At 34.9% G+C, this 26,021-nt stretch overlaps 1 protein-coding gene across 6 annotated transcripts in view; it reads right to left on the bottom strand.

Annotated features, from left to right (window-relative positions):
- Window positions 1-2,067: 2,067 nt before the first annotated feature.
- SMARCAD1 (SWI/SNF-related, matrix-associated actin-dependent regulator of chromatin, subfamily a, containing DEAD/H box 1) overlaps window positions 2,068-26,021 on the bottom strand; it is a 76,501-nt gene continuing 52,547 nt past the window's right edge. For all 6 annotated transcript variants that reach the window (XM_040625228.1, XM_008707155.2, XM_008707157.2 and 3 more), the window contains 14 exons: window positions 21,669-21,759; window positions 18,996-19,095; window positions 18,256-18,315; window positions 18,076-18,151; window positions 16,812-16,947; window positions 15,967-16,104; window positions 14,151-14,246; window positions 13,938-14,055; window positions 13,598-13,719; window positions 11,723-11,911; window positions 10,984-11,102; window positions 9,358-9,540; window positions 8,039-8,148; window positions 2,068-3,426 (listed from right to left, as the gene is read on the bottom strand). In XM_040625228.1, coding sequence (XP_040481162.1) covers window positions 3,365-3,426; window positions 8,039-8,148; window positions 9,358-9,540; window positions 10,984-11,102; window positions 11,723-11,911; window positions 13,598-13,719; window positions 13,938-14,055; window positions 14,151-14,246; window positions 15,967-16,104; window positions 16,812-16,947; window positions 18,076-18,151; window positions 18,256-18,315; window positions 18,996-19,095; window positions 21,669-21,759 — 1,600 coding nt within the window. In that variant the 3' untranslated portion in view covers window positions 2,068-3,364. The remainder of the gene's footprint in view (window positions 3,427-8,038; window positions 8,149-9,357; window positions 9,541-10,983; window positions 11,103-11,722; window positions 11,912-13,597; window positions 13,720-13,937; window positions 14,056-14,150; window positions 14,247-15,966; window positions 16,105-16,811; window positions 16,948-18,075; window positions 18,152-18,255; window positions 18,316-18,995; window positions 19,096-21,668; window positions 21,760-26,021) is intronic.

A 26,021-nucleotide genomic window follows, 5' to 3' on the forward strand; every position in this document is an offset into this window, starting at 1 on the left:
CTATAACATTTATAACCAACGTTTTTAATGTGTTGAGAAAAAAACTTTAAAAGTCATAGAACGTTTTCTCCAATGACTAAGATTATTTTGCACAATTTCAACCTGCAGTCATTTCTATGGTCCCACACTACCACGAAAAGCAAGAACTGCCCATACAAACAAGCCATTTAAATAGAAATCTTCCAAGTAACTACAGATTATCCCTCAACCCATTTTAAACCATAATTATAGCACTGGAATATATTTTAGTTCAATATGCATGTTAATATTAATACTGGATTATCTAATCTTAGCATGTCATGTTATATATATAGAAAGACTAATGAAGTAGACGGCATATACTTGAAATGCAGGACAGAGGAAGGAGAACATGGCTGAGAAGCCAGAAATGGGGAGAGGGTGTAGGGGAAGAAAGAAAAAGAAAAGGAAAGCTGGGCTAAGTATGATTTTGTTTAGGGTGATTCTTTCATCATTAACAACGTTCTACGAAATAGGAGAAAAGATGTTAAATACTTTATACATCATTAAGGATTACCATAAAAACAAAATACATTTCCCAAGTAACTTGCTTCTTTGGATCACATTTTCATATTGCTAGTGGCTGTTAATAAATGGTAACAGGTTATAAGTGAATCTCATTGCAAAATACTGTATCTTGTTATCAAGGCAATTTAAAGAAAACAATTACCTTTCACAATAGAAATTAAAATAATACTCTAGATAATGAGGGTAGTAACTTTTCTTTCCTCTTATGCATGTTCATTTTCTGCCATAAAATTACATTCTGACAAGCTTTAATGAAAACAGAATTCAGTAAAAGCGAGAACTACCATGCTTATCTAATATTATGAAAATTCACAGTAACATCAGTTCCACTTGTTTATACAAATCGTAATTCAAATATAAAATGCAACCACAGGTTTCATAAGGAAATATTTCATTTCAATCATAGCATCATCATTAACCTTTAGGCCATCTTTTTTCACCGAAGGGAAAACACATTCCATTATCCCATCCTGTACCCAAAATAAATGGCTCCTTGCTAAGTGAACAAGTGTGAGTGAATACGAATGAATCAGAGTTGCAGATTATAATCAGAAAACACACATTTTGGGAAGAGTTAAAAGAATTAGTTCCTTAATTTTATGGACATTTAAGTGTCTTGCTTAGGGTCACACAAATGGAAACCAAAATCTCCTAATATTCCTGTCTAACCTCTACAAGTAACACCAACAGTTAGAAACAACAGTAGTGTTGCAATATAAATATCTGTTGGTGTAAAGTTACAAGTCTATGGGATCAGGAATACAGTTATGAAACATAAGGCATAATCTTTTACTCCTTATAAACTGCATTAAAAAAATAAAAGTTGCTTCAGTTGGTCAAGATGATATTCCACCCATGGCTTCACATAATCTTTACTACTAGTAATGGATTATGATGTTCACATGAACATCAGTCCAGGGAAAAGACTAATGGGAATATATCCTAAGTAATAAATTCCTGTTTATTGAGAAACAGATAATATTAGGCACAAATGATCTCATTTGTGCTCAACACTATATTTTTAAGGGTAAAGGGAGAACGATTAAAAAGGGTGTGAAAATACAACTTACGATCACAAATATTTTTATTAAGCCCAAGACATAATAGAGCATTACAGGGAGAACCCAACTACATCTCATTAAAGATAATATAGACTAATAACAACAAAAGAAACAGCCTATCACTGAAGACACATTACCACAGAAAAGTTATAAGAAATCCATTATGAGATTTTGAAAGGTAGTATTTCCAGCCATCTAAGTGATTTGGGTCCTGCGATGTAGGAGGAGGTAGTAATAATATTTGCAGATTCCTTCTAGCCCCATTATACTAAAATATATCGATTATATTCACTATATCTTCAAGATTGGGTAAATCTCCTGAATCATGAGTTTGCAGAGTCTATACCATCTGAAGATTGCCTTGAGAGCTTCATTACTCTTCTAACTCCAGAGGATTATATGACCTTAGCATCTCAGTCAGGATGTCTAGAAAGTACAATCTCCAAAATTAACAAGTCTGTGATTTATAAATAAGTTTATTTATAATGATATTTACATAATAAAAACAAAACACATGAAACTCACAAGTTATACAAAGAAACTGATGTATAATAAAAACAGCAAGATAGACTGACAGGCAAAAATGTAAAGAAAGATTTAATAAAGAGTAAATATCAAATAGACAACTTTACTTCTTCTAAATTTCACTTTGTCACCCACACTGAATTGGAATTGAACAATGGCTCTCTCTTCAGGAGGTCCTGTACTGGAAATTCTGGAAACTGATAAATTATATTTTGAGAAGTGTTTAAAGTTAATGACCTATTTCCATGCAGTACCTAACGCTGCCTTAATATGAAGTCACATTCAGTCTGCTTTGAAGTGAAACAGCCTGTTAATCTGTCCTGCCAGGCTAGACAAATGTTACCCACATTTCGCTGATACGTGGCGACATGGCAGGAATAAACTACTATTCAGAGAGTAAAGAGAACTGGAGCAGAAGTGACTGGGCAACAGTTTCAAGAGAAGCAAAAGCCAGGGAGGGAAATCAATGAAAACATGCACAGGAAGAGGCAGAGTAATAAGCACAATTAGTGCAGTGGGGAAATGAACAGAAGGAATTAATCCGTGGAGCAAGAGAAGGGCTTCTTCGTTACTATTCACTGGAAAACAACTTAGTGCCTAGCCAAACAAATTTTTTTTTAACAGAAGTACTTGGAAGGACCTGGGGGTGTTAGTAAATGGAATGCCACCTTTAAATTCAGGTTGAGTTCTTGTTGACAGTGGTGAACATCTGCTTCAAATAGCAATAAAATGAAAGCTATATCATCTATACAGCTGCATCCTTAAAACTAACAAAAGAAGAACTTCAAATGAGACAAGGAAAAACAAGACATAAGCATTGTCAAATAAGGCACATGTAAAAATCTACACACATTATCCAGTGAAAGACAATATATATATATTTGGAGGTAGAAATAATTACAAAAATACTGACATTTCTAAAGCATTAGCATATTTGTTACAAACAATCACCAACTAATCCCCATTCAGAAAACTGTTTTGTAAAATGATTATTCAACATCTTCAGGACTACATATTTGTGGCTTTTTTTTTTTTTTTTTTTTGAAATTTCACATGTGAGCATCTGGAGAATTCAGTTAGTGGCAAAAAGTTGTCCATACTATGAGAAATGTAATATGGAAATTATAAAAAGTTATAAATGTTCATAAACCCCATGGTCATCATAATGTAAATGTCCTTGAGTGCACCAAGTTGATATTTCCTCATCAATTAGGAATTCACAATTCTTAATTTCACAGGCCCATTGACGTTTTTAGTAATGTGGCTATATCTGCTGGCATACTCCCTTCGTCACCTGCAGGTCAGAAAGGGGCAATGAAAGTTTAATAAAAATATTTTATGAAATATATTTTCTCTAATTTTGGTGAATTCCTAATCATCTTTCAAGGCCCAGTTTAGTATCGTTCCTTGTTAAGACCTTCACGAGCGATGCCCGGGTGGCACATTCGGTTAAGCACCTGACTCTGGGTTCTGGCTCAGGTCCAGATCTCAGGGTCTTGAGACTAAACCCTGTGAGGGGCTCCGCATTCAGCACAGAATCTGCTTAAGTTTCTCTCTCCCTCTCCTGTTGCCCTTCCCCACTGTGAATGCTCTCTCTAAAATCAATCAATCAATCTAAAACAAAACAAAACAACACAACCTTTGCAAATCCCTACATATATTCAGGGCTATTTCCTCTATGCTCATATTCATATTACCAGCACAGTAATCTAGAGGCTAGGTTTCTGAGTTAACATAAATATAGATATATAAAGATAGGCACGTATTAATTTGGATCATATTCTATTCATATAGCGCACAGTATTTACTACTCAGGTTTACTCAATAAAAACATTTCTGTAACAAACTGAATAGTGAAAACAAAGACAACCAAACAAATCATGCATCTAGACCCTTACTTTCAATCCAAAGATACAATCACTAACTTAGACTTACATGGCATACCTAAACAAAATTGTGAATATGGCACACCAGTTGAAGATTAAAGTGCCCACGTAAATAACCTTTTCCCAATGTTTGCCCCATATTTCAATTAAATGAGACTCCAGTATCTAGACACTTACGCAGGAAGCATTCAGGATTTTTTTTTTTAAGATTTATTCATGTGAGAGAAAGAGACAGCGTGCGCTCGCGAGTGGGGGGAGGGAGAGAGAGAGAAAGAGAGTCTCAAGCAGACTCCTCTCGCTGAGCGTGGAGCCCGACACGGGGCTCAATCCCACAACCCCAAGAGATCATAACCTGAGCTGAAACCCAAGAGCCAGACGCTCAACCGAATGAGCCACCCAGGTGCCCCCAGGATTTTCTAAAGCAGGAAAACATCTTGTGTCAATTAACCACTTAAAATGTTTAAAGATGAACTGCTTTATTAGTTTATAGTGACAATGGCATAGTTGACTATTTATAAATATTTGTACATTCAAAGCAATGGATAATTTTATAAATTAGCTGTGGCTAAAATGCAGCCAAACTAATCACTTTCTGTCACACACACCCCAGTTATAATCTAAAATTATGAGTACTTTTATCTACTCTTCTTTCAGTAAAAAAACACATGCACAGAAACACAAACAATTCCATAAACTCTCAAGCTCACTGACACGCTTGCCTTGAAGCTCATCCACAGACTTAGCCCATGAAATCTAACCTGAAACTTGTCCTAAATTAACTGACCCAACTAAATAATCAGACAGCTCCAGAGACAGTAAGACAAGAATCCAAAAGTACAAGACAACAAAGCTCTACGAGATTCAGTATTCTGGGAACGGAGGGAAGGGTGGAAAGAAGGAAAAGGGGTGTGGAGACTCTTCTAAGTTTGAAGATACTAAAGATATGGTGCAATAAAATGCAATGTGTGAACTCTGGATTTTTTTTTTAAAGTTATAAAAGACATTGGGGGATAAGTGGGAAAACATGATAATATTTGGAAATTGCTGTTAATTTTCTTGGATGTAATGGTATTGTGGCAACTTAGAGGGAATGCTAAGATATTCAGAATGACAAGTCATGTCTACAACTGACTGAAATGGTTCATGAGGAAAAAAAAGTTAGATGTTAGAAAAAATGTTTACAACTGCTAAATTCATTTATACTATGCTTTCAACATCTTTGCATGAAAATTTCCATATTAGAGTTTTAAAAGGTAGAAAATCTATTAATATAATCACATTAAGAGATTAAAGAAAAATCACACACCCCCAAACCATAATTCTTATCCTAAAGCAGGGGTTCTCTGACTTTATCATGTATCAGAACACCAACCAGATTACTGAATTCCATTCCCAATTTCTGACTGAGTAGGGATAGAGCTGGGCTTGGGAATTTGCATCTCAAGGCAATTTCCCAGGTGATGTTGTTGCTGTTGGTCCAGGGACTGCACTTTTAGAACAAATAAAGCAAGCTCTAGAAACACAAAAATCTGACAAGCATTTCTGAGAGGAATCATGATACTTATCTTTCATAGTGTCTTGGAAACAGAGGCATACAGATTGTTAACATAAAGCACAGACACACTCAATTACAAATATACTTCTTGCTTACAGTGGAAAAGAACCTCACTGTGAGAGATGAAAAGGGTACATGTACTCTCATTAGGACAGTGTCCAGTTACTTAAATAAAACCAGAAGCAAACGCCAAAATCATTACAGTTAAGAGAATAAAGGCATTATTGTGTTCTTAGCCTACCAAATAAAACACATACTGAAAAAACTGATACAAATAGCTTTAACAAGACAGAGAAAAATTTCCTACATAAAGAAAGAGTAATAAATGGGGGAACGATTCTTTATAACTAAACGCTTCAAAGGTAACAGCCTAAAAACATAGCTGAAATAAGTTGTTATTTTAAGAGATACTTGATATGAAAATAACAGGTAAAACTGAAGACAAAACAAATTCATACAAGTACAAATAATTTACATGAATTATGACCAGACATGACTGGATATACACTGGTCTCATCTGAAATACCATTAAATGCCATGGAAAAAGAAATCAGGGGCACTACACAAAAGAGAAAGAACAAAAGAAAAAGACAACAGTGAAGAGAGAGCTGTCAACAAATTTTGGAAGCTGAAAAGCAAATGGAAGAATGGAAGCTGACTTTAGCAGAATAGAGCAAAAACTTAAGTGAGCACAGGTAGAAAATGCAAGAAGGTTACTTCATACTCAGAATCTAACTACCCCACCCCCCGCCCCAACTCAAGACACAGAGGCTCCCAAAAGACGGGGAATACACAGAGCTAAAACAGATTGAAGAGTAGAACATCTAAGGCCTGCCCAACAGAGCCAGCCATTTACCCCAGATACACAAACGAAGGTTTATTCTTTGGAAAGTCTGAATCAGAGGAATGCTGAATATGGGCATGGTAGAAGACAGTGAAACTATACTGGAACAGGAAAATTAACTATATAAATATGACAACAGCCCTCCTTCCTTCCCTGCTTCTCCTTAGCTCTAATAATGTGTCAGTAGGTTTATACTCTATCTCCCACATTTCACAAAAGATTGAATATGTTCCTAGGGAAATGAACTAGCCCATGAGAAACAACTTATGTAGTTAAAGACAGTGGGGAGTCCAACAATCAAACTGCTGAATCCCCAATTAACTATGATGGTTCTATTTAAAGACTTACTGTTAGAATAAAATCTATGTATCTGGGTAGGTGGCAACAGTGCTAAAGGAGAACAGGTATTCTACAAAATTTGCAAAGATGCCCTAACAAAACAGTCAGGAAAAAATGTGCTGTGGAATCTGCCTTCTATGGCTTTCGCTAGCTAATCTGAAATTGGCAAGTTGCCACCTCCACACAAAGCCTAGTAATTGTTTAAGTTACAATCATCACAGTTGCTTCTACTCAAACTTTCTTCAATGCCTGCCTCCCCAACCTGAAGCACCCTGAAATAAACGCTACATAGGAAGGACACCTACTAATTTCACCATACATCCCTCTCTCTTTTCTCTCTGTTCTCAAAGACAGATTAAAATACACTGAACTCTTTATACTACAGAGTGCCCGGCAAAATACTGGGACCCAGTAAATATTCAATGGAAGTTTGCTGAATTGAAATGACCCATGATCAACATTAGGAATATCCTTACATATTAGAATAATGATAAAAAAGCTTGTGTCCAATTAAATTTAACATTAAATAAGAAAAGAAAGATGTAAAAGACTGCATGCTAAGTTGTGTAAAAGGGAAAAAGAATACATATACTCACTTCCATCTGCATAAAATAAGTGGTCACATGCTAAAAGTCAATATGTCACTTTTAGGGGGAAACTGGATGACAGGGTGAGGAGGCCTTTGTTTGCTTTTTGCATCTTTTGAATCTTGAACTACGTGAATGTATTATCTTTTCAAAAACAGAAAACCTAATTTAAAAATTATTCTTTTCAAGAAGGTGGAATGAAGATTCTCTTAGAGGGTTCTTTCTAGTACCCAACCAACTTCAATCTGAAATTACTACATTTTTGAGGGAAAAAAATGCATTTTATTGCACTCTAGTGCAGTATTTGCTGGTCAAAATGAAAATGTAAATGTTACAGTTCTTAAGAAATTAATATTATACCACATATTTTAATTCTTTGGATTCATTTATATTACTTATGAAGTAAGTAAATTATAAAATTGTGAATAAAATTATAGATCTAGTTTTATTTGGGGGATGTTTTGGTGTCAAGAGATAAGGTATAGAAGAGACAGAATTATCCAAAATCAAGTGTTTGTATCAATTCTGGCAACCTAATCTTAGTTATTTATTGTAGTACTTTTGAAATGAGCATGCTTTTCCTGTACTGTAGGCCAGTTAAAGATTCGGGCCATTTTTGTTAATCCCTTGCTACTGCCAATTTGATGCCTTTTCATATAAATAAATACTGATGTTTCTGCTTACAAACAACTTACCTTCATCGACTGTGGTCATATCTTGTTCTAGTTTCAATTTCTGTTGGTTAATTTTTAGCATGGATTCTTCAATTGTCCCCTGGCTTATTAATTTTATAACTAGTACTTCTCTATAAAGAAAATAGAAGATACGTCCATTGGTTACTTAATATAAAACTATTTGGATACATACAAGCTATATAAAACGTCTTAGAGTTCAATAAGAATAACCTGAAGATTGTGTAACGAATATATCCATAACCTTAAATTCCCCTTTTATTCAAACTTGGGATTGATGTTTTCTGAGCATGTAAGTTTTAAAGGACCTTTCTTATTAATCCAAGATATCTGTACTCCAAAAATTACTTATAAACCTTATTACAACAAACACTCTGGGTTCAGATAGGTATTCATTTTAAAAAAGGAACATGTTAAACAAAAACAAAAATAAAAATAAAAATAAGTAAAAAGGAACATGCTTTGTCAGGTTCCACTAAATAATTCAGTATAAAAAGTAAGAAAGCGTAGTGAAGTACAAAGATTACGCAGCAAGTTTTAATCCCATAATAGGTACAGATAAATATGTGGTTCATAAATGAATTTGTCAGTATCTTTTGGAAATACAGTAACACACTCCACACAGAAAACATTGATTATTCACTACTGACATCTGCAAATAGAGTTGAATTATAGGTATTGGCACCTCTTTAAGCTCAAATGTCAAAATGAACCTTCACCTAAAATATCTACAACTCAAATAATGTAATTCCTATAGGACAGTAGGGTAGCAATAATATACATATTACTGTCTATCTGACTCTTAAGTGGTCTAACAAGCCTTTTTTTTTTTTTTTTAAGATTTTTTTATTTTATTTATTTGACAGAGACAGCCAGCGAGAGAGGGAACACAAGCAGGGGGAGTGGGAGAGGAAGAAGCAGGCTCCCAGCGGAAGAGCCTGATGTGGGGCTCCATCCCAGAACGCCGGGATCGCGCCCTGAGCCAAAGGCAGACGCTTAATGACTGCGCCACCCAGGTGCCCCTAACAAGCCTTTTTAACTAATATTTTTCAAAAGGGCTGAACCCCTGGTAATATTTTGTTTTCATCAGCTGCAGGACTAATTGGGGTGAGGTGGGAGGTTATTTTGCTTTAACTACTAGAAAAATGAATAGGTCACATAGTGAAGTTCATATTCAACACTGCTGGTATAAAATATATCAGCAGCCATGCTTTGCTAAAAACACAAAAACTGAAGGAGGACACTGACAGACTATATCCTACTATTCTGTACAAATTAGATTGACATTTGGTTAAAAATAAATTTCAACTCAAAACACTTACTTAGTCTGGCCTACTCTATGGCATCTATCTTCTGCTTGTTTGTCATTGTACGGGTTACAGTCAATATCATGGAGTATAACAACATTTGCTGAAGTGAGGTTTATTCCTAGGCCACCAGCTTTTGTTGACAGCAGAAACACAAAGATATCCATATCGGTATTAAACTCGTCAATTAGGTGAATCCTAAAAGATAAATATATTAGGCTAAATTTCACTAAAATGTATGTAACTAAAACTGAAAACAATCACGCTACATGGAAAAAAACCTTGAAGATGTAAATACATGCTCTTGGCAATATAGTTACCTTTCCTGCAGTTACTTTACTGAAAGACCTTCCAAGTTCACCTTCTTTTCTATACCATTTCTCTTTCTACTAATTCTCACTTTAATTCAAGTTTCAGGTCTGAGAAATGCTAAAAGGGTCGCCAGGAGTAAATAAACTGTGTTTAGAACAGTGCCTCAGAGATAAGTGGTCACCAAAAGACAGCTATGATATAGTATAATTTTCTCTGGCTGTCTTGCCTCCAGGGTGGAGACCTTCCCCTGACAGTTCCCTGGATAGGCTAGATGTCTAGTAGTTGCTCAGTGACTTTGTTGACTCACTGGTTCCATTGTTTTCCTCTGTTTGAAATGTATAGTCAGGGCCACCAAATGAGGCATTATTTTCCTTCTTAATGGATACAGATATCTCTGTGGGTGGTGTATTTACACAAGGTTGGACTTGCTTGGCACCTCACTGGAAGCTTCCTGACACCAGGATTTCTCAACCCTGGCATTTTTGACATTTTGAGCCTGATCGTTCTCTGTCGTGGGGCTGTCCTGTGCCTGGTAGGGTTGTCAGCAGCATTCCTGGTTCCCACCCACTAGATGCCAGGAACGACTCCTTTCTTTTTCTAGTTGTGACAACCAGAAATGTTTCCTGACATTAACAAGTGTCTCTGGGGGAGACCTGGTGAGAACTACTGCTTTCTGCTGTTCTAAACACCTGAGCCCCCTCCAAGGTTATTTTCTCCTTCGTTTCATGACTTCTGGCTTATCTAAATTTTGCATATGGCTTTTCAATCTTTAGCCTTCTGAGAAGTCTATCAGCGGCTGCTCTTGATACCAGATGAACTAAAGATCTCAAGATCAAACTAGAACAGTGTATTCTCTTTTAGCATGACTTCCATCCTTAATGCAGGAAAAAAAAATCCATTCTAGCTGATAAAAAAATAAACCAAACACACTAGAGAAGGTATTCCTTTTTTTAAGACAATCTTTTAATCTTTGAGAATTAAAAAAATAAACGAACTGAACTCATTCAATTACTCTTAAAATATGAAAAGCCCAAGATTTTAAAATAATCTTTGTTTTTTAAACAATCTTGGTTTAAAGGTAAGGTGCTTCCAGGGTCTGAATGAATCTTAAAGAGGAAAACATTCTAATTAGATATTGAGATAGATTTCTGTGCAATTCACATCAAAAACTTAGAAAATTTTATCTTAAGACGATTTGAAATAACACCACAGAAGACTCAAAAGTAATACAATTCAATCAAATGCTTTACACACATTTACAATTCCAACATTTACTCTTATTTGAAGCTGAGGTGGAGATTTTCTGAAACTAAAGTGAAGTATACTAACCTTTCAGAAATCTGAGTCTTCCCATCTAATCTGAGGTACCTATGCTGATGATGTTTTAAGAGAACTTCTAAAATATCCAGCATCATGGTAAATTGGCTAAATAATACAACTCTATCACCCTGTGAAAATACATACATGGATTAGATAGATGGAAAAATCAAATTATAAGTATCTAATGATCAACTGCTTTTTTAATAAAAATCAAGTGCTCACAGCAAAGGTAAATTTCTTGTTATAGATATAACAAGCTTATATATAAATAAACTACCATAACTTCTGAACTTCAGACCTAAAATTTAATTCTCAGTTTTGATTTTCAAGGACAGTTCATGAAAACAATAGTACAAAAGTACTATTTGGATTATGATCTTATAAATTTAAGCTGTTTCACATGTAAATGGTAGTAGTACTTAAATAACATGGTATCCTCAAAATACTAATTTTGAGGCAATCATACAGATTGTCACTCATGAAATAATGACACATAAGATTATTTTTTAAAAGCATCAATACAGATGTGTTCTACTAACTTGTTTTTCTTTCTCAGACTCAACAGAAGAGAAGTAATCAAGAAAAGACATCCCCAAATATATCCCTAAATGCTCAAAGAATTAACTTCTAGAAACATGTATAGTAGACATAGGCTAAAACTTTAAGAAAGTCAAATCATGCCAGAATGATTTTAAAGAAGTTTAACTAATTGGAAAAATACAAGAAGAGTAGCATTCTTCTTTATTACCTTCTGCTTCAACTCAGACAAGATGCATCCTAAAACTCGGAATTTTCCAGAATCTAAAATCAAGTCCATGTCTAATTGGAAGTTATTAATATGTCGATACTGTTTACAAAGTACATGTAATTCAAAGTCTGTCATAACTTCCATATCTTCAAAGATCAAGTCAGGGTTAGCCTCACAATGTGTAGGTTCCTTAAAACAAAACAGAACCATACGCACTTCAAAATGAAGATAATTTATAATATGACCACAACACTCGAATAAAATTGTTCACATCTGATAAAATATTAAGTAGCTAAACAGCACATGTTACATGGTACAATTTAACAAAGGAAAATAATATTCATTATTTTAGGTACAATAAAGGGGGAAAAGTCCTTATTATTGTTTTAGAGACAATACCCTGAAATATTTAGAGATGAAGTAATGTCTAGAATTTGGTTCACAATAATCCTGGGGTGTGGTCTAGATGAAACAAGAGTAGTGTCATTCTAGATAATAACTGTATAAAAAAAAAATGGGTGAGGGTTACATGGGAAAAGGATTTCATTACACAATTCTCTCTACTTACACATGCTTAACATTTTTCATAAATTTAAAATAATATAAAAATTTTTAAAAAGCGAATAGTTTTTTTTTTTTTTTTTTTAAGATTTTATTTATTTATTTGACAGAGAGACAGCCGGCGAGAGAGGGAACACAAGCAGGGGGAGTGGGAGAGGAAGAAGCAGGCTCCCAGCGGAGGAGCCTGATGTGGGGCTCGATCCCAGGACTCTGGGATCACACCCTGAGCCGAAGGCAGACACTTAATGACTGAGCCACCCAGGCGCCCCCAAACAGTTGCTTTTAACACAAAGATCTATCTATAAAGGAGAACTATGGGTGGGTGCTAAGGGAGAATGAGGCAAAAATAAAGATTAATAATAAACTACAGACAAAATATAATAAAGAAAAAAATGAAGAAAACAAATGGAGAAAACAACTCACTGCCCTGGACATAAAATCTGAGGTATCTTTTTGGTAAAATAAAGAAGTGCATTATGGTAGTCTCAGTCAGGAGTTGGCAAACTTTCTGTAAAGGGCCAGATAGTAAATATCTGAGGTAGGCTCTGTAGGCATAATGATCAATTTTGCAACTCCTCCACTCTGCCCTTGTACAGGCATACCTTGCTTCACTTTTTTTGTGTAAGGGTTTCACAGATAATGTGCTTTTCACAAACTGAAGGTTTGTGGCAACCCTGTGTTGACCTAGTCGATTGGTGCCATTTTCCCAACAATATTGCTCATTTTGTGTCTCTGGTAAATCTTAAAATATTTCAAACTTTTTCATTACTCTTATATTTGCTGTGGTGATCAGTGGTTATAACTTGCTGAAAGCTCAGATGACAGTAGCAATTTTTTTTAACAACAAAGTACTTTTTAATTTAGGTATGTATACTTTTTTAGACATAATGCTATTGCACACTTATCGACTACAGTACAGTATAAATGTAACTTTCATATGCACAGGGAAACAAAAAAATTCATCTGACTCCCCTGCGGTCTGGAGACAAATCTTCAGTATCTCCAAGGTATGTCTGTATTGAGAAAGCAGTCAGAACAAACAGAAACGGAAAGACTTGGCTGTGTTAAAATAAAACTTTATTTGGCCCTAAGGCCATAGTTTGCTGACTCCTAATACAGACCATCCATCCTCTCGGCTCTTATGTTCCCCCTTAAATTATCTTGAACTTTGTCTTAAAAATACTTTTCTTAACTATGGGGTTAACGGATCAATATGCTCATTAGGCTCAACTGATCTTTAGCCAGCCTAATCATTTAACCCGGGGTTTAACGGTGTTAGTAAAGGTCAGGGTTAGCATAACATGAAATCCTTACCTTTAGCATAAGCTGAGACATTTCCTTGAGCTTTTCAGCTGTGTAATATTGGCGATGTAATAAAGGATGATTGGCCATTTTTCTCAATTGCATCATGACATTGCACATTTCTGTGTTTTTTTCTGTGATCCAAAGAGCACACATTAGAAACAAAAAACAAAACCTAAGTTGACAGCTGTCTGCTGAAATACATCTCAATGCAAACAAAAAGCTTAAAACTGTTTCTTCAAATTGTAACTAATTTCTTTAAATGAGCAAATCCCACCATAATATGACTAAACTACGTGTAGCCCCAGTACAGGATTATTTTTCACATGCAACTGTAAAAATCAGATTATACCCATGTTGTTGATAGATTTTTTCAATCTGTTGAAAAGACCCAAATAGAGCTGCTCCTGTTTCTCTGACATTGCACACAATTCAATTCGATCTTTCTTGGGGGGTAGCTGCTTGAGAACCTGAGAAAGGAAAACAGTTTAAGCAGATCATTCAAATAAAGAAGAAAACAGATTTTTAAAAAACAATCATCATAATAAGTATGCAGATAAGTTACCTCTTCTTTTACCCTGCGGAGAATAAACGGTTTTATAATTTGTTTTGCGTGTGCTATTCTCTCCTTTTCATATATACTTTGCTCATCTGCTGATTTCTAAGTAAAAAAAAGAACACGTCCTTTCAGAAATTAATGATTTAAATGATCACCATTAACAATATTACAGAACGTGAAAATCATCCTCACTACAATCGGAGTTATTTTCCACAGAAACGCACTTCATTCTAGATGGACTTTCACATTTCAACTCTGGGCTATTAGCCTACTTCTTCAAGCTCCATATGTATTTTGAGGTTTCATGTACTCTGCTGAGCGAATAAAACTGAACTGTCCTAGGAAGGTGTTCAGAAGTTTAAGTCATAACTCATGAGTCATAACTAAATTACCAGACAGCTCTCATGAAAGTGTGAGTGTGTGTGTGTGTGTGTGTGTGTGTGTGTGTAACAGGGTGGGGAGAAGAGAAGGGGAAGAGAAAGAGAAACAGGTAGAAAACTTGTATTTATTTCTAGAAAAATGACCCCAAAAGAAAGCTAGTGCAGGTGATGTACACCATGTGTTTTAAAAGACAGGGATGGTTGAGATTGTCAAGGCTTGTTAATTCTGGAGAATTAAAGAAGTGGAATTTTACTCTAAGATGTGAGGAAGTCCTCCATATTCTATCATCTACTAGGCCATCAAGTGGGAGTGATTAGTGAAAGTTTAAAAGGCAGTTAATTTGCAGTGGAAGAATATCATAGAGAATTCCTGCAAAATATATGTGACTTGGGAGAGAGGCAAGAATCTATATAAACATTGCAGGACTGGAGAATTTAGTAGGACTTCCTGAAGTCTATTACTATACTTTTTCTCTATTAAAAGATTTCCTTTCCTTTCCCTTTCCTTTCTTGAATTTATTGAGACAGAGAGAGAAAGAGGGAGAACATGCGTGAGCAGCGGGGAGGGGCAGAAGGAGAGGGAGAGAAAGAATCTCAAGCAGACTCCACGCTGAGTGTGGAGCCTGACACGGGGCTTGATCTCATGACCCCAAGATCATGCCCTGAGCTGAAATCAAGAGTCAGGCACTTAACCAACTGAGCCACCCAGGCATCCCTCTACTCTACTTTTTCTAAGCAACATGGAGAAAATTAACTAGATTCTCTTATATATAGAATTTCTTTGTGTAACTGTAAGAAACTGTTACTCTGGGATGCCTGTGTGGCATAGTAGTTCAGCGTCCGTCTCTAGGTTTTGACTCAGGTTGTGGCCTCCAGGTCGTGGCCTTCCAGGTCATGGGCTCAGCCAAGAGTCTGCTTGAAATCCTCCCTCTCCCTCTGCATGCCTCACCCCTCCATCCCGCCCCCCAACCTGCGCTCTCTCTCTAAAATAAATGACTTTTTAAAAAAATTGTTACTTTTTAATTTATGGACTTTTATTTCAAAACATTTTTCCCAGTATAGGAATTTTCTGGATAGTCTACCTTTGCCCAGTTCTACAGTTTACCTACAAAGAAATGCTACTAATTCACCAAATTTTAGTAAGGTAAATGCAATGACCAAACCTTCCCCACATATTATATACCTGAACACTCCACTAATTTAAAATTGTCACTGCAGAAAATTAAGATATTAAAACCAAGACTTTTGGATATCAATTACAGAAGTCACCAATTTATTTCCCATGGTATTTTGGCAGACTTCCCAAGTCATGCAAGTAGACGGATATCAACTACTTAACTGATATCACGTATACACTATGAAAACAAGAAAAAAAGGCAGAAGAGTGGCCTATATAAAACATAAAGTAACATATTTGGGAGAAAATATAAATTTATGCTTACTGTTTTAGAAGAAAACATTCTTCGTATTTCACTGGTGCTACTACTAAACATGTGTGGCATAACAAAATTCAACAGCGACATGAGCTCCAACAGGTTATTCTGTACAGGTGTGCCTGTGAGCAGCAAACGGTTATTTGCCTGTGAAAGTAAAATTGAGATTAGCTTTCTTTGTTTTAAAGAGCCAAGTCCTTCCTGTCTATACTCTTCAGGAAAAGAGAAAAAAAATTAAAACCATTATTAATAATGTAACATTCTGTGATGAAAGACTAGTAATTCAGAAAAATTATCACCTATTGTATTTTAAGGTAAAGTATGTAAAACTAATGGTTTCATTTTATAAGTAGATAACTGGATTGTATTTGATATTCATAAAGTTTATCACATAGAACAGGGGTTGGTAAACTGAGGCTCATGAGCTAATAAAATGGTTTTTATACTTTTAAAAGGTTATAAAAGAAAACGAGGGGCACAGCGGTTAAGCGTCTGCCTTCGGCTCAGGGCGTGATCCCGGCGTTATGGGATCAAGCCCCACATCAGGCTCTTCCACTATGAGCCTGTTTCTTCCTCTCCCACTCCCCCTGCTTGTGTTCCCTCTCTCGCTGGCTGTCTCTATCTCTGTCGAATAAATAAAATCTTTAAAAAAATAAAAAGAAAAAAAATAAAAGAAAACGAAACAAAACAAAAACAAAAGCAAAGAACAAGTCGCAGAGGAAGGCCCACAAGGCATGAAATATTTATTATCTGGACCTTTACAGAAAAAGTTCGCTGACCCCCGATATAAAATACTAAATACATTAAAACACATAACTTCATTATAATTGGAAAAATTCACAAAATACTCTTACATTAATTGTCATAAGGTGCTGGTAGCGGATGGAGCCCATGTTCTTCAGCATATGGCCCTCATCAAAAATCGCGTAATTAAGTTTCAGCCGTCGAAACAGACTACGATCATCAGAACTGCTGATTGCACAATTATACCTGTCACAAAAAAAACAAAAAACAAAAAAACTCTCTAAGGTTACACCTTTAAGAGCCTGGACCATAGTGAAACTTAATGTTTTCTACAATGATTTTTACTTATTATACATTTCTAGTATCCAGTACCTGAAAGATACCACTAGATCTTGTTGGTGTTCAAATAAATACTGATGCGCTTGTATACAATTATTATCTACGTGTAACCAAGTTACAAAAGCTGCAATGTGTGGGTAAAGGAAAATTTTAATGTCATAATTGGACAACTTCTACACAACTAAGAAGCAGCCAATTTGGGTATAATTTACACGTTCTCTGCAATCGTTATACACTTTGCTTCACAAACTGTTGTATTTTCAGAACAAAAGTGGGGAAAAAAGGACATGAAATGAAGACATTTGTTAAGAACATAATACTACTGTATTAAACTAGTAGAGCATATCCATGAAAAAACAGTTAATAGTAGCTAGCAGTACTATACTATATATAAAAATGAAGTCCATTTTATGTAGGAAAGATGAATTATGGATTCTTCTTTTAATCATGGCCTCCTACAGAAGTCAGTAGATGGAAATAACTAAATACTGACAGTTAATATGAACTTGAAATAACCTATGAACTTGAAATAACCCATATTTAAAAAGTAACATGACAGCATTAAGTTCTCTGCTACATATTTATGCTAAACGGACCACCAAGGAATGACTAACTTATTCAAAATTTTCTTTCCCATCCTTCTATTTTAATTCAGTTTTTTCATTTAGAGTGAGATTCCACTGTATTTAATACTTAATTATTAATAATAATTAACATTTATAAGTTACAAATATTACAAATCGTTTTAGTGGGATATCTTCAATTTTACTTGAAGTTTAACAGAAAGAGTCCTATAAAACTATGTTTTCGATCACATGGACAAAAACCTTTATATAACCACTATCAGTCACCTGTTGTACTAGTAAAAAACTAAAAAGTGCCTGAATACTCAACATAAGTCGTTCCATCACTTTTGTTGCATAGTTCTTAGCCTGACCTTTCCTTCATGTTACTACTAACGTATTTTAAATATTTTTTGTAAATATAGGGGTTACACAATATCTCTGCCCCCATATTTTTTTTCTCAATACTTACGTGGTCACAATTACATTATACTCTTCATATTTACTATGGATGTTATATCTAATCTGTTTACGTTCTTCTTGAGAGCCTACGATTTAAAAACAACACACACATATTGATTATACTTAACGTACTTTACTATATGTCAGGATTTTAAAGAAATTTCCAATTAAAGCAAAATGACACTCTTACCATAGTAACAGAGCACCTTTAAAGTGGGGCACCATAAATTAACTTCTCTTAACCAGTTGTCTAGGAAACAAGAGAGGTATTACTTGCATCTGCTAAACAGGTTAGGTGTATGCAGTGAAATGAGTTCTATCCAAAAACTTTTCTTTTACAAAATAATACAAGATTTTTAAAAAATCACAGACCCTTCACAATTTTATTCCTGATGTTTAAAATAATTCTGAGGAGGCATAAAACAAAAGGAAGAGGACCAACCATTATATTTACAGAATGACTAAACTTCAATTTAAAGAGTTTTTTGGATTATGTTCATACATACATTCACTTATTCTAGTCTACAGTCAATCTAATTTAAGTGGGAATGAACTGTATACTCTCTGATTCCATAAATGTTTAATTAGAAATTTAAAAGGACTTGTTTCTTTTGGTAAGTCATTAAAACAATTTTTTTCATTAAAATAATTTTTTAAAAGTATTACAAAAACAAATGATCTTATCGATGGTCCTTTGAGGCATAATAATTTAAAAGCTGAATAACTGACTTGTAATTGAGATATTTTCTTTTAAAAGACCTCCTGTACAATCAAACACACATACACACACATACGCAAAGGGGGGAAAGTCTAAGGAGACCACAGAGTTAATATTCACCTCCACAAACTAAGAAATCACACATACACAGTTTTTCTTCTCCCTGTATAAACACTACACAGTCAAGTATGGTTGTTCACAGTATTACAAACCTATAGTTGACGCTGGAACAACGATCAAATGAGGACCTTTATTACCCTCCTGATAGAGGTATGCCAGGAATGCAATGGCTTGAATAGTTTTTCCTAGGCCCTAAAATTAAATGTTTAAAAGACAATATATGAAATTTAAAAACAAACAAAAAATACTGGAAAACACAAAAGGAAAAATAGTATTTCTGGTTTTATTTACTTTTGATTCCCCAAAATGCAACCCTATGAGAATTCTACCATGTTCTCACCTCTCAGTGACAGATGAAACAGATCATAATCTCCAAATGATAACTATAACTTAAGTTTAATGAGCAGAATGTATCCTAACCGCTAGTTAAAAATGGGACACACATTAATATGGAAGAGCTCTGCAATGCATATAAAGGACATAATTTTGGTAATTGTTTTATATAAAGCAAATATTTAATACATACTGGATAGATTAACAACAATGTGCCAACGGCTAATTGGATTTGAACATGTGCCTGCCCTATTACCCACCAATTTCACTTCTAAGAGTATATTCAAGAGATATGAGAACACATGTCCACAAAGAGACTTGAGTAAGAATGCTGACAGTAGTTTTATCATAATAGCCAAACACTGGAAATAACTTCAATGTCCTTCAACAGGAGAATGGATGAAGTCATAGCATATTTATACTAGGGACTACCGCATGCCAGTAAAACACCAAACTACTGATACATATAAGAACAGATGAAACTCAGTAACCTTATCATGCACCAAATGAACCAGAAACAAACAGTATATACTATATGGCTCTATTCATATAAAGTTCAAAATTTGAAAAAATAATCTATGGTTATAGGTGTCCGAATAGTGGTGGAGGTAATACTAAAAAGGAGCATGAGGGAACTTTCTGGGATAATGGAAATGTTGATCTGGGGAGGGTGGTCACACAGGTGCACATATGTAAAAAAAATCACCAAGCTGAACATTTGTGCATTTTACTACAAGTAAATTATACATCAATGAAGGGGTTTTTTTCTGTTTTGTTTTTTTGTTTTTAAAGGCTACTGGGGAGGAGCCAAACATTACCAACTGTTAAGAACTGAACTGACCTCACTGCCCAATTCACGTGTTGAAGCTCTATCCCGCAATGCAACTATATTTGGAGACAGGGCCTTTAAGAAGGTAATTAAGGTTAAATGAAATCACAAGGATGGGGACTCAATCCCCATCGTAAGAGAAAGAGACACGAGGGATGTGTGCGCACAGAGAAAAAGACATGTGAGGACATGGTGAGAAGGTGGCCATCTGCAAATGAAGGAGAGGCGCCTCGGGAGAAACCAAACCAGCCAACACCTTGGTCTTATAGACTTAAAGCCTCCACAGCTGTGAGAAATAAATTTCTGTTGTTTAAACCACCCAGTCTTTGGTCTTTTATTATGGGAGTCCTAGCAGACCAAGCAAGACACTAACTTATAAATACAGTGCTTTACAGGTCACAAAAAGTTTTACATATTATACCTCATTTGGTAAGGACTAGCCCATGAAAGCCAAAATTGGGGCCCCAAACCTAGATCCGATTCTCAAGTCCAGCTTTCCACAACTGTCATGTTCTGTATCTAATTCTATAACTATTTTGAAATCATGCATATACATTATTTAGTTTTCTATCAGCTAAACAGCATCTCTCTTATGATGATAGTATGATTTTTGTGTGGGAGTAGTCTTAAAGTACAAGAGACTACTAGAAGCTAACTACAGAATAAAGAGCACTATTTATTTTAATAATGTAACATACAATGTATGTGTATTTATTTATTTTTTATTTTTTTTAAGATTTTATTTATTTGACGGAGAGAGACAGCCAGCGAGAGAGGGAACACAAGTAGGGGGAGTGAGAGAGGAAGAAGCAGGCTCCCAGCGGAAGAGCCTGACATGGGGCTCGATCCCAGAACTCCAGGATCACGCCCTGAGCCGAAGGCAGACGCCCAACAACTGAGCCACCCAGGCGCCCCAATGTATGTGTATTTAACAAACATTTTCTCCACTACACATGACTAATTTTTAATAAACTTTTTAAAGGAGGAAGGACATTAGGATAGAGTAAAGGTCAAGTTTCTATGTGATAATACCTGACCTACACTGTAATGAACTTCTAAGCTTAGTTTCAAGCAAATGTGATTTGGGAAAAAAAAACTCAGAGACAGCTAACAAAAAAAAGTAAAATGGCTGAAATGATGTTGCTGGTAAATGTGTGGATTTATACGTATCTATAAATTTTAAAGGTAGCTACAGAAAAACACATATAACAAAATCTCATTTAGTACTTTACACATATATGTATGTACACACACAAACCTGCAGAAGAAAATAATCCGAAAAGATATACATCAAAATAATACTTACTTCAAAGCGGTAGGAATATGAGTGATCTTGATTTTTTTTGTACTTTAAGGCAGTCTAATTTTTAAAACACATATATTTATTAATTTTATAATCAGAAAGAAAGACCATTTTCATTTTGGGGGGCAATGAGGAGGCTAGAGCTAAGAGAAGCAACAGAAAATTAGAAGGGGTGATTGGGGTATTTAAAATACTGAAGTGAGAGCAAGTAAACTACAGGCGTCAAGGGAAAATTTTATTTTTTAAATGACAGCAAGAACGCCTTTTAATGACAAATCCTAGAAACAGAGTTCTACTTACCATTTCATCTGCCAAAATGCCATTAAGTCCATGTTTATGTACCAATGCCAACCAATTCAAACCAACCTTCTGATAGGGCTTGAGTGACAAACTGGTAAAGAGAGTTATTAAATATTACGGATTTGTACTTCTAATAGTTTTCTCTACTAGCTTTCTGACATGACTGTTAAGTTTACAGCACATACAAAAACGGAAATACCTATGTCTAGTCTTACCTTTTACCTTATGTATACAAGCGATTTATACTTTGTTAAGAAAATTAGCCCAAAACACAATACATTGTTTTTCAATTTTCTCAAATTTTATTTTGTGTTGATTTTTTTTTCCGGCTATAAGAATTACAAAAAAAAACATTTCCATATTCAGTCATAAGGTAATGCTACCAAATTAATTCCATAAAAGATCAGAATATTATGATAACATATTACTAACCTAATATTTCTACTAGAAAATGGTAGTGTATGGATTTGAATTCCACCACATTAAGGAACTTCAAGTATTAGGACAACACAAGCTTAATTTGCCTTTGCTGGGATGACTGAATAAATGTCAATCACCTCTAGTATCAGTGGAATGTGTAATTCTAGAAGGTGTATGTATGTGTATATTTGTGTTTGAACTATGTATGAATGGAAATTTGCTAGACATCAACGAGCATCAGTGAGTAGAAAGTAGCAAGACAGTGTCAAAATCTCATTTAATTTGTAAAGACGTAATTTGGAGATAACTTGTTTGGAAGGTAATATGGAAGGTCATAATGGATGAAAACAGTATTTTTTACCCTAAAAGTTCAAGTGGTTAAAAACTAATAGCAGTTATTACCAAACATATATACAGACACACAAATATCATTTTTCGAGCACCACCTCATTTAATCTTTTAACATCCTATAAAGATTGTCTTTTATCATCATTTTAAACAGATGAAAAGCCTGAGGCTAAGTAATTTGCTTGAGGCTGCAGAGCTACAAAGTGTTTTATGGAAGGCTAAGATTTGAACTAAGGAAGTCTATCTCATTCGGAAGTTTATTCTCATACTCGCTAGGTAAGCATACACCCCATATTAAGATGGAAAGCTAGGATAAGGCCATGCGCCTCTCGTTCTCCAGCTTTTATCCTGTCCCCTTAATTTCCTATTACATACATCCTAACTGCACATTGGGAAGGGGTCTGGACATAACTATGGTATAATAAAGTAGTTAAGGGCCAAATCCTAAAATCAATATACATTAATTAGAACAGTTTGTAAACGAGCGGGGGTAGAAAAAATTTCCATCTCAAATCAGAATCTATGCTTCAACTGTAAGGTATGCAATCTGCACAACATTTCTCATTAAAAAAAAATTAAAAGTACTGGTAGGAAAAAAATCAGCAGTATTACTGAAGTCTTTGTAGTTCCTTTTTAAAAATATCCTTGCCTTCTTGGCAAATATAATTTCTACTGCCACTATGAAAGTAATAATAATATAAAACATGTTATCATAGATATTTTAATTTCCAGATCCAAATGAATTCTTTCTACAATAATGGTGAAAGTAAATACTAATATTGGAATATATACTCTATTCCAGTCACAATGCTATGGGCTTGATATGCATTATTTCTTCATTTAATCTACATTATCAAGCAAGTAAAATTATGACCCCCATTTTACAGATGAGACCATCTCTGGGACTCAGAGAAGGTAAGTAACTTGTCCAAGGTCATATAGCTATCCAAATCCATGTCTGCAGTGGCAAAGACAGTATCCAATCCAGGTCTGATCCAGACCTCATCCCTTCAACAGCAAAACATGAAAAAGTTCTTTCTCTCTGACCCACCCACTCTATGGTCAAAACTGAGTTATTATTTTTGAGTCCTTCCCAAGGCCTCAGTCATCCCACACATATAAGATCCCATTTTACGAAAATGATGAAATTTGATAAGCCTAGGCACAGCACACCATTTATGAATGCATCAAGGGGCCAGTATGCTATCCCAACATCAATCTATCACAAGTAGCCAAGAAATATTGAGAAACTAGTGTAACTGTTAGAATATTCTTCACTACACACAAAACTTCAAAAAGTGATGAAGGAATTTTGAGAAGCATCTACTATATAGAATTTTTTGATCAAATAAAACGGTCTCATCCATAATCACAAAGCAGCTCTGGTGGCTGTTTTTGATCAGGACATTCAATAGTTTTGTTATAATATTTTCTTTAAATTGCAAGTATTTGTGTGTGTGTATGTGTGCTTGTTTGTGTGTATATCTGTATATCTGAGTGTGAATGTGCTCTCTACTGGATTTATCTAAGCTACAAGAAACTTTTTGTTGCTTAGTATCCCAAGGGTGCTGCCCATCAACATATCCTTTCTTCAGAATGCAAAAGATCAATGAAAACGCAATTTTGACAAGGACGTTTTAAATCTAATTCACTTGTTATGACAAATTTTTAAAATAGGGCAGCTGTATTCTTTCTCTAGCAGGGTCTAATACTTAGATGTTGTACAATCGTACCTTCCATTTATTCAATTTATGACATTCTGTGGTTTTCTAAGAATTTTCATGACTGCATATGAACCCCAAACACCAGTTTACAGGTAAGAAAGTAATCTGTCCAGGGTTACCCAAATGGCAAGAACTGAGGCCCAGGCCTTCTGAATTAGTTAAGTGCTCTCTTCTCATTAGCGGACTATAAACACCTTTAAACTGAAGGTTTATCTTACCTCCTACGGAAAAAAATGATTTTATGATTTAAAATTTTCTGAGATCATAAAAGGAAATGAGGCAGCATGTTATTTTGAAGGTACTTGTTTTGTTAGGAGAAAAAAATCCTTCCAAACAGTTATGATTTCTTTTCAGAGTGAAAATTAAACTGGGTTTAAATCTCCTGCCAGAGAAACTAGTATCAAAATTATTTTGAAAGGTGAGAAAAGCCTGAAATGGAAACAACAGGAGTCCATACAACATGCTAACTTTGATTTTAAAATGCAGGAATAGTTTAGGGAAACTTGTTGCAAGTAGTTCATATGAAACAAGTTTAGGGATACTAGCTGACCAAAAGTTTATGTCCCAACACAGTTGCTGAAAATACTACCACAACATTAGTTTGTACTAAGAGTAGTACCCAAACTACTAAAATATTTCCATCCTAGTACTTTGTTAGTCCAATCACATCTGCAGTACTGATTTGCATTCACATCACTGTCAAATGGCTTCATAGCAACTGTTTACAACAGGAGAGAAACCGATCCTGTCAAGCTGAGGACAAAACAGAAAAACCTCAGGTAGATTCAGCCCAGAAAGACCGGACACATATAATTAAATATATTGTATACTGAGCAACTGAGAAACGTTTTCAGTTAAAACAATTTAAACCCAATACATTTTAGATAAAAAGCTAAGGTCTGAAAGATGGCTACATTAATGGTAGGAATAAAGAGGGAGAAACACTGATTTTTTTTTTCCTTTTCCCTCACAGTATTATATTTTAACTTTAGGCATCTTTAGTTTTGACATTTTAAAATAAAAATTATGAATGTAATGGTTTTGAGATATATGCGAGACATTTTATTTTCCTCTGCCAAGACTTTATTTTTATTAAGGATGTTGGTATGTCTGTATGTCCCTAATCTCTAAAAGGCAATTTTTTTGTTATAATTCATATAAATTTGTAATAAGAAAATAAACAGTTAACATAATTTCACTGCAAGGAATTGGTTCTGTTAAGAAAAGCAGGATAGCTTAGTCATCAGGTTAGCTGAACATTTTCCTCCATGCTAATGAATCCTTTCCCAAGGCAAGGCAACTCCTTTGCAAGTCTCTGTGCTAAGCAGCGATGATGCCTGGCCAGTATACCAAGTAAAACTGCTTGTGTAACTCTTACCTTGGCTAAAAATAAAAACCAAGACAACAAATTTCACCCCCTAAAAGTGCATTTAAATAAACTCTAAAGAAACTATCACACAGGTGTTTAAAAGTTATATTTTGGGCTAGAGCACTTTTAAAAAAGAGCTATTTTTCTCATCTATCATATATTTCATCAAAAAATTCCTCCGCCTAATGGAAAGGATAGTTTATTACCTGATCATACTATTTACAAGTAACAGGACTTTGTGGATGTGGGTTTAAGAGAGAAATTTTTTAAGTGATGCAATAAAGCACTTGATTTTTTAAAATCCAAATTATGATAAAGTAGACTCAACTGGGTAAGTCTTGTAGAGTGAAGAACTCCCCATATCCAATGCTGTAGAACAAGAAGGAGCAGCTCCAACTACACTTTTAGGAGATGAATTTGCTGACATGGCCATAGTTCTTTCTACGCAACAGAGAAAAGAGCTTCTTTGTGGGAGCTGCATCACGTTTCCCT

The sequence above is a fragment of the Ursus maritimus genome, unplaced genomic scaffold (genome assembly GCF_017311325.1).
Source record: "Ursus maritimus isolate PB19 unplaced genomic scaffold, ASM1731132v1 scaffold_8, whole genome shotgun sequence".
NCBI classification, from domain to species: Eukaryota; Metazoa; Chordata; class Mammalia; order Carnivora; family Ursidae; genus Ursus; species Ursus maritimus.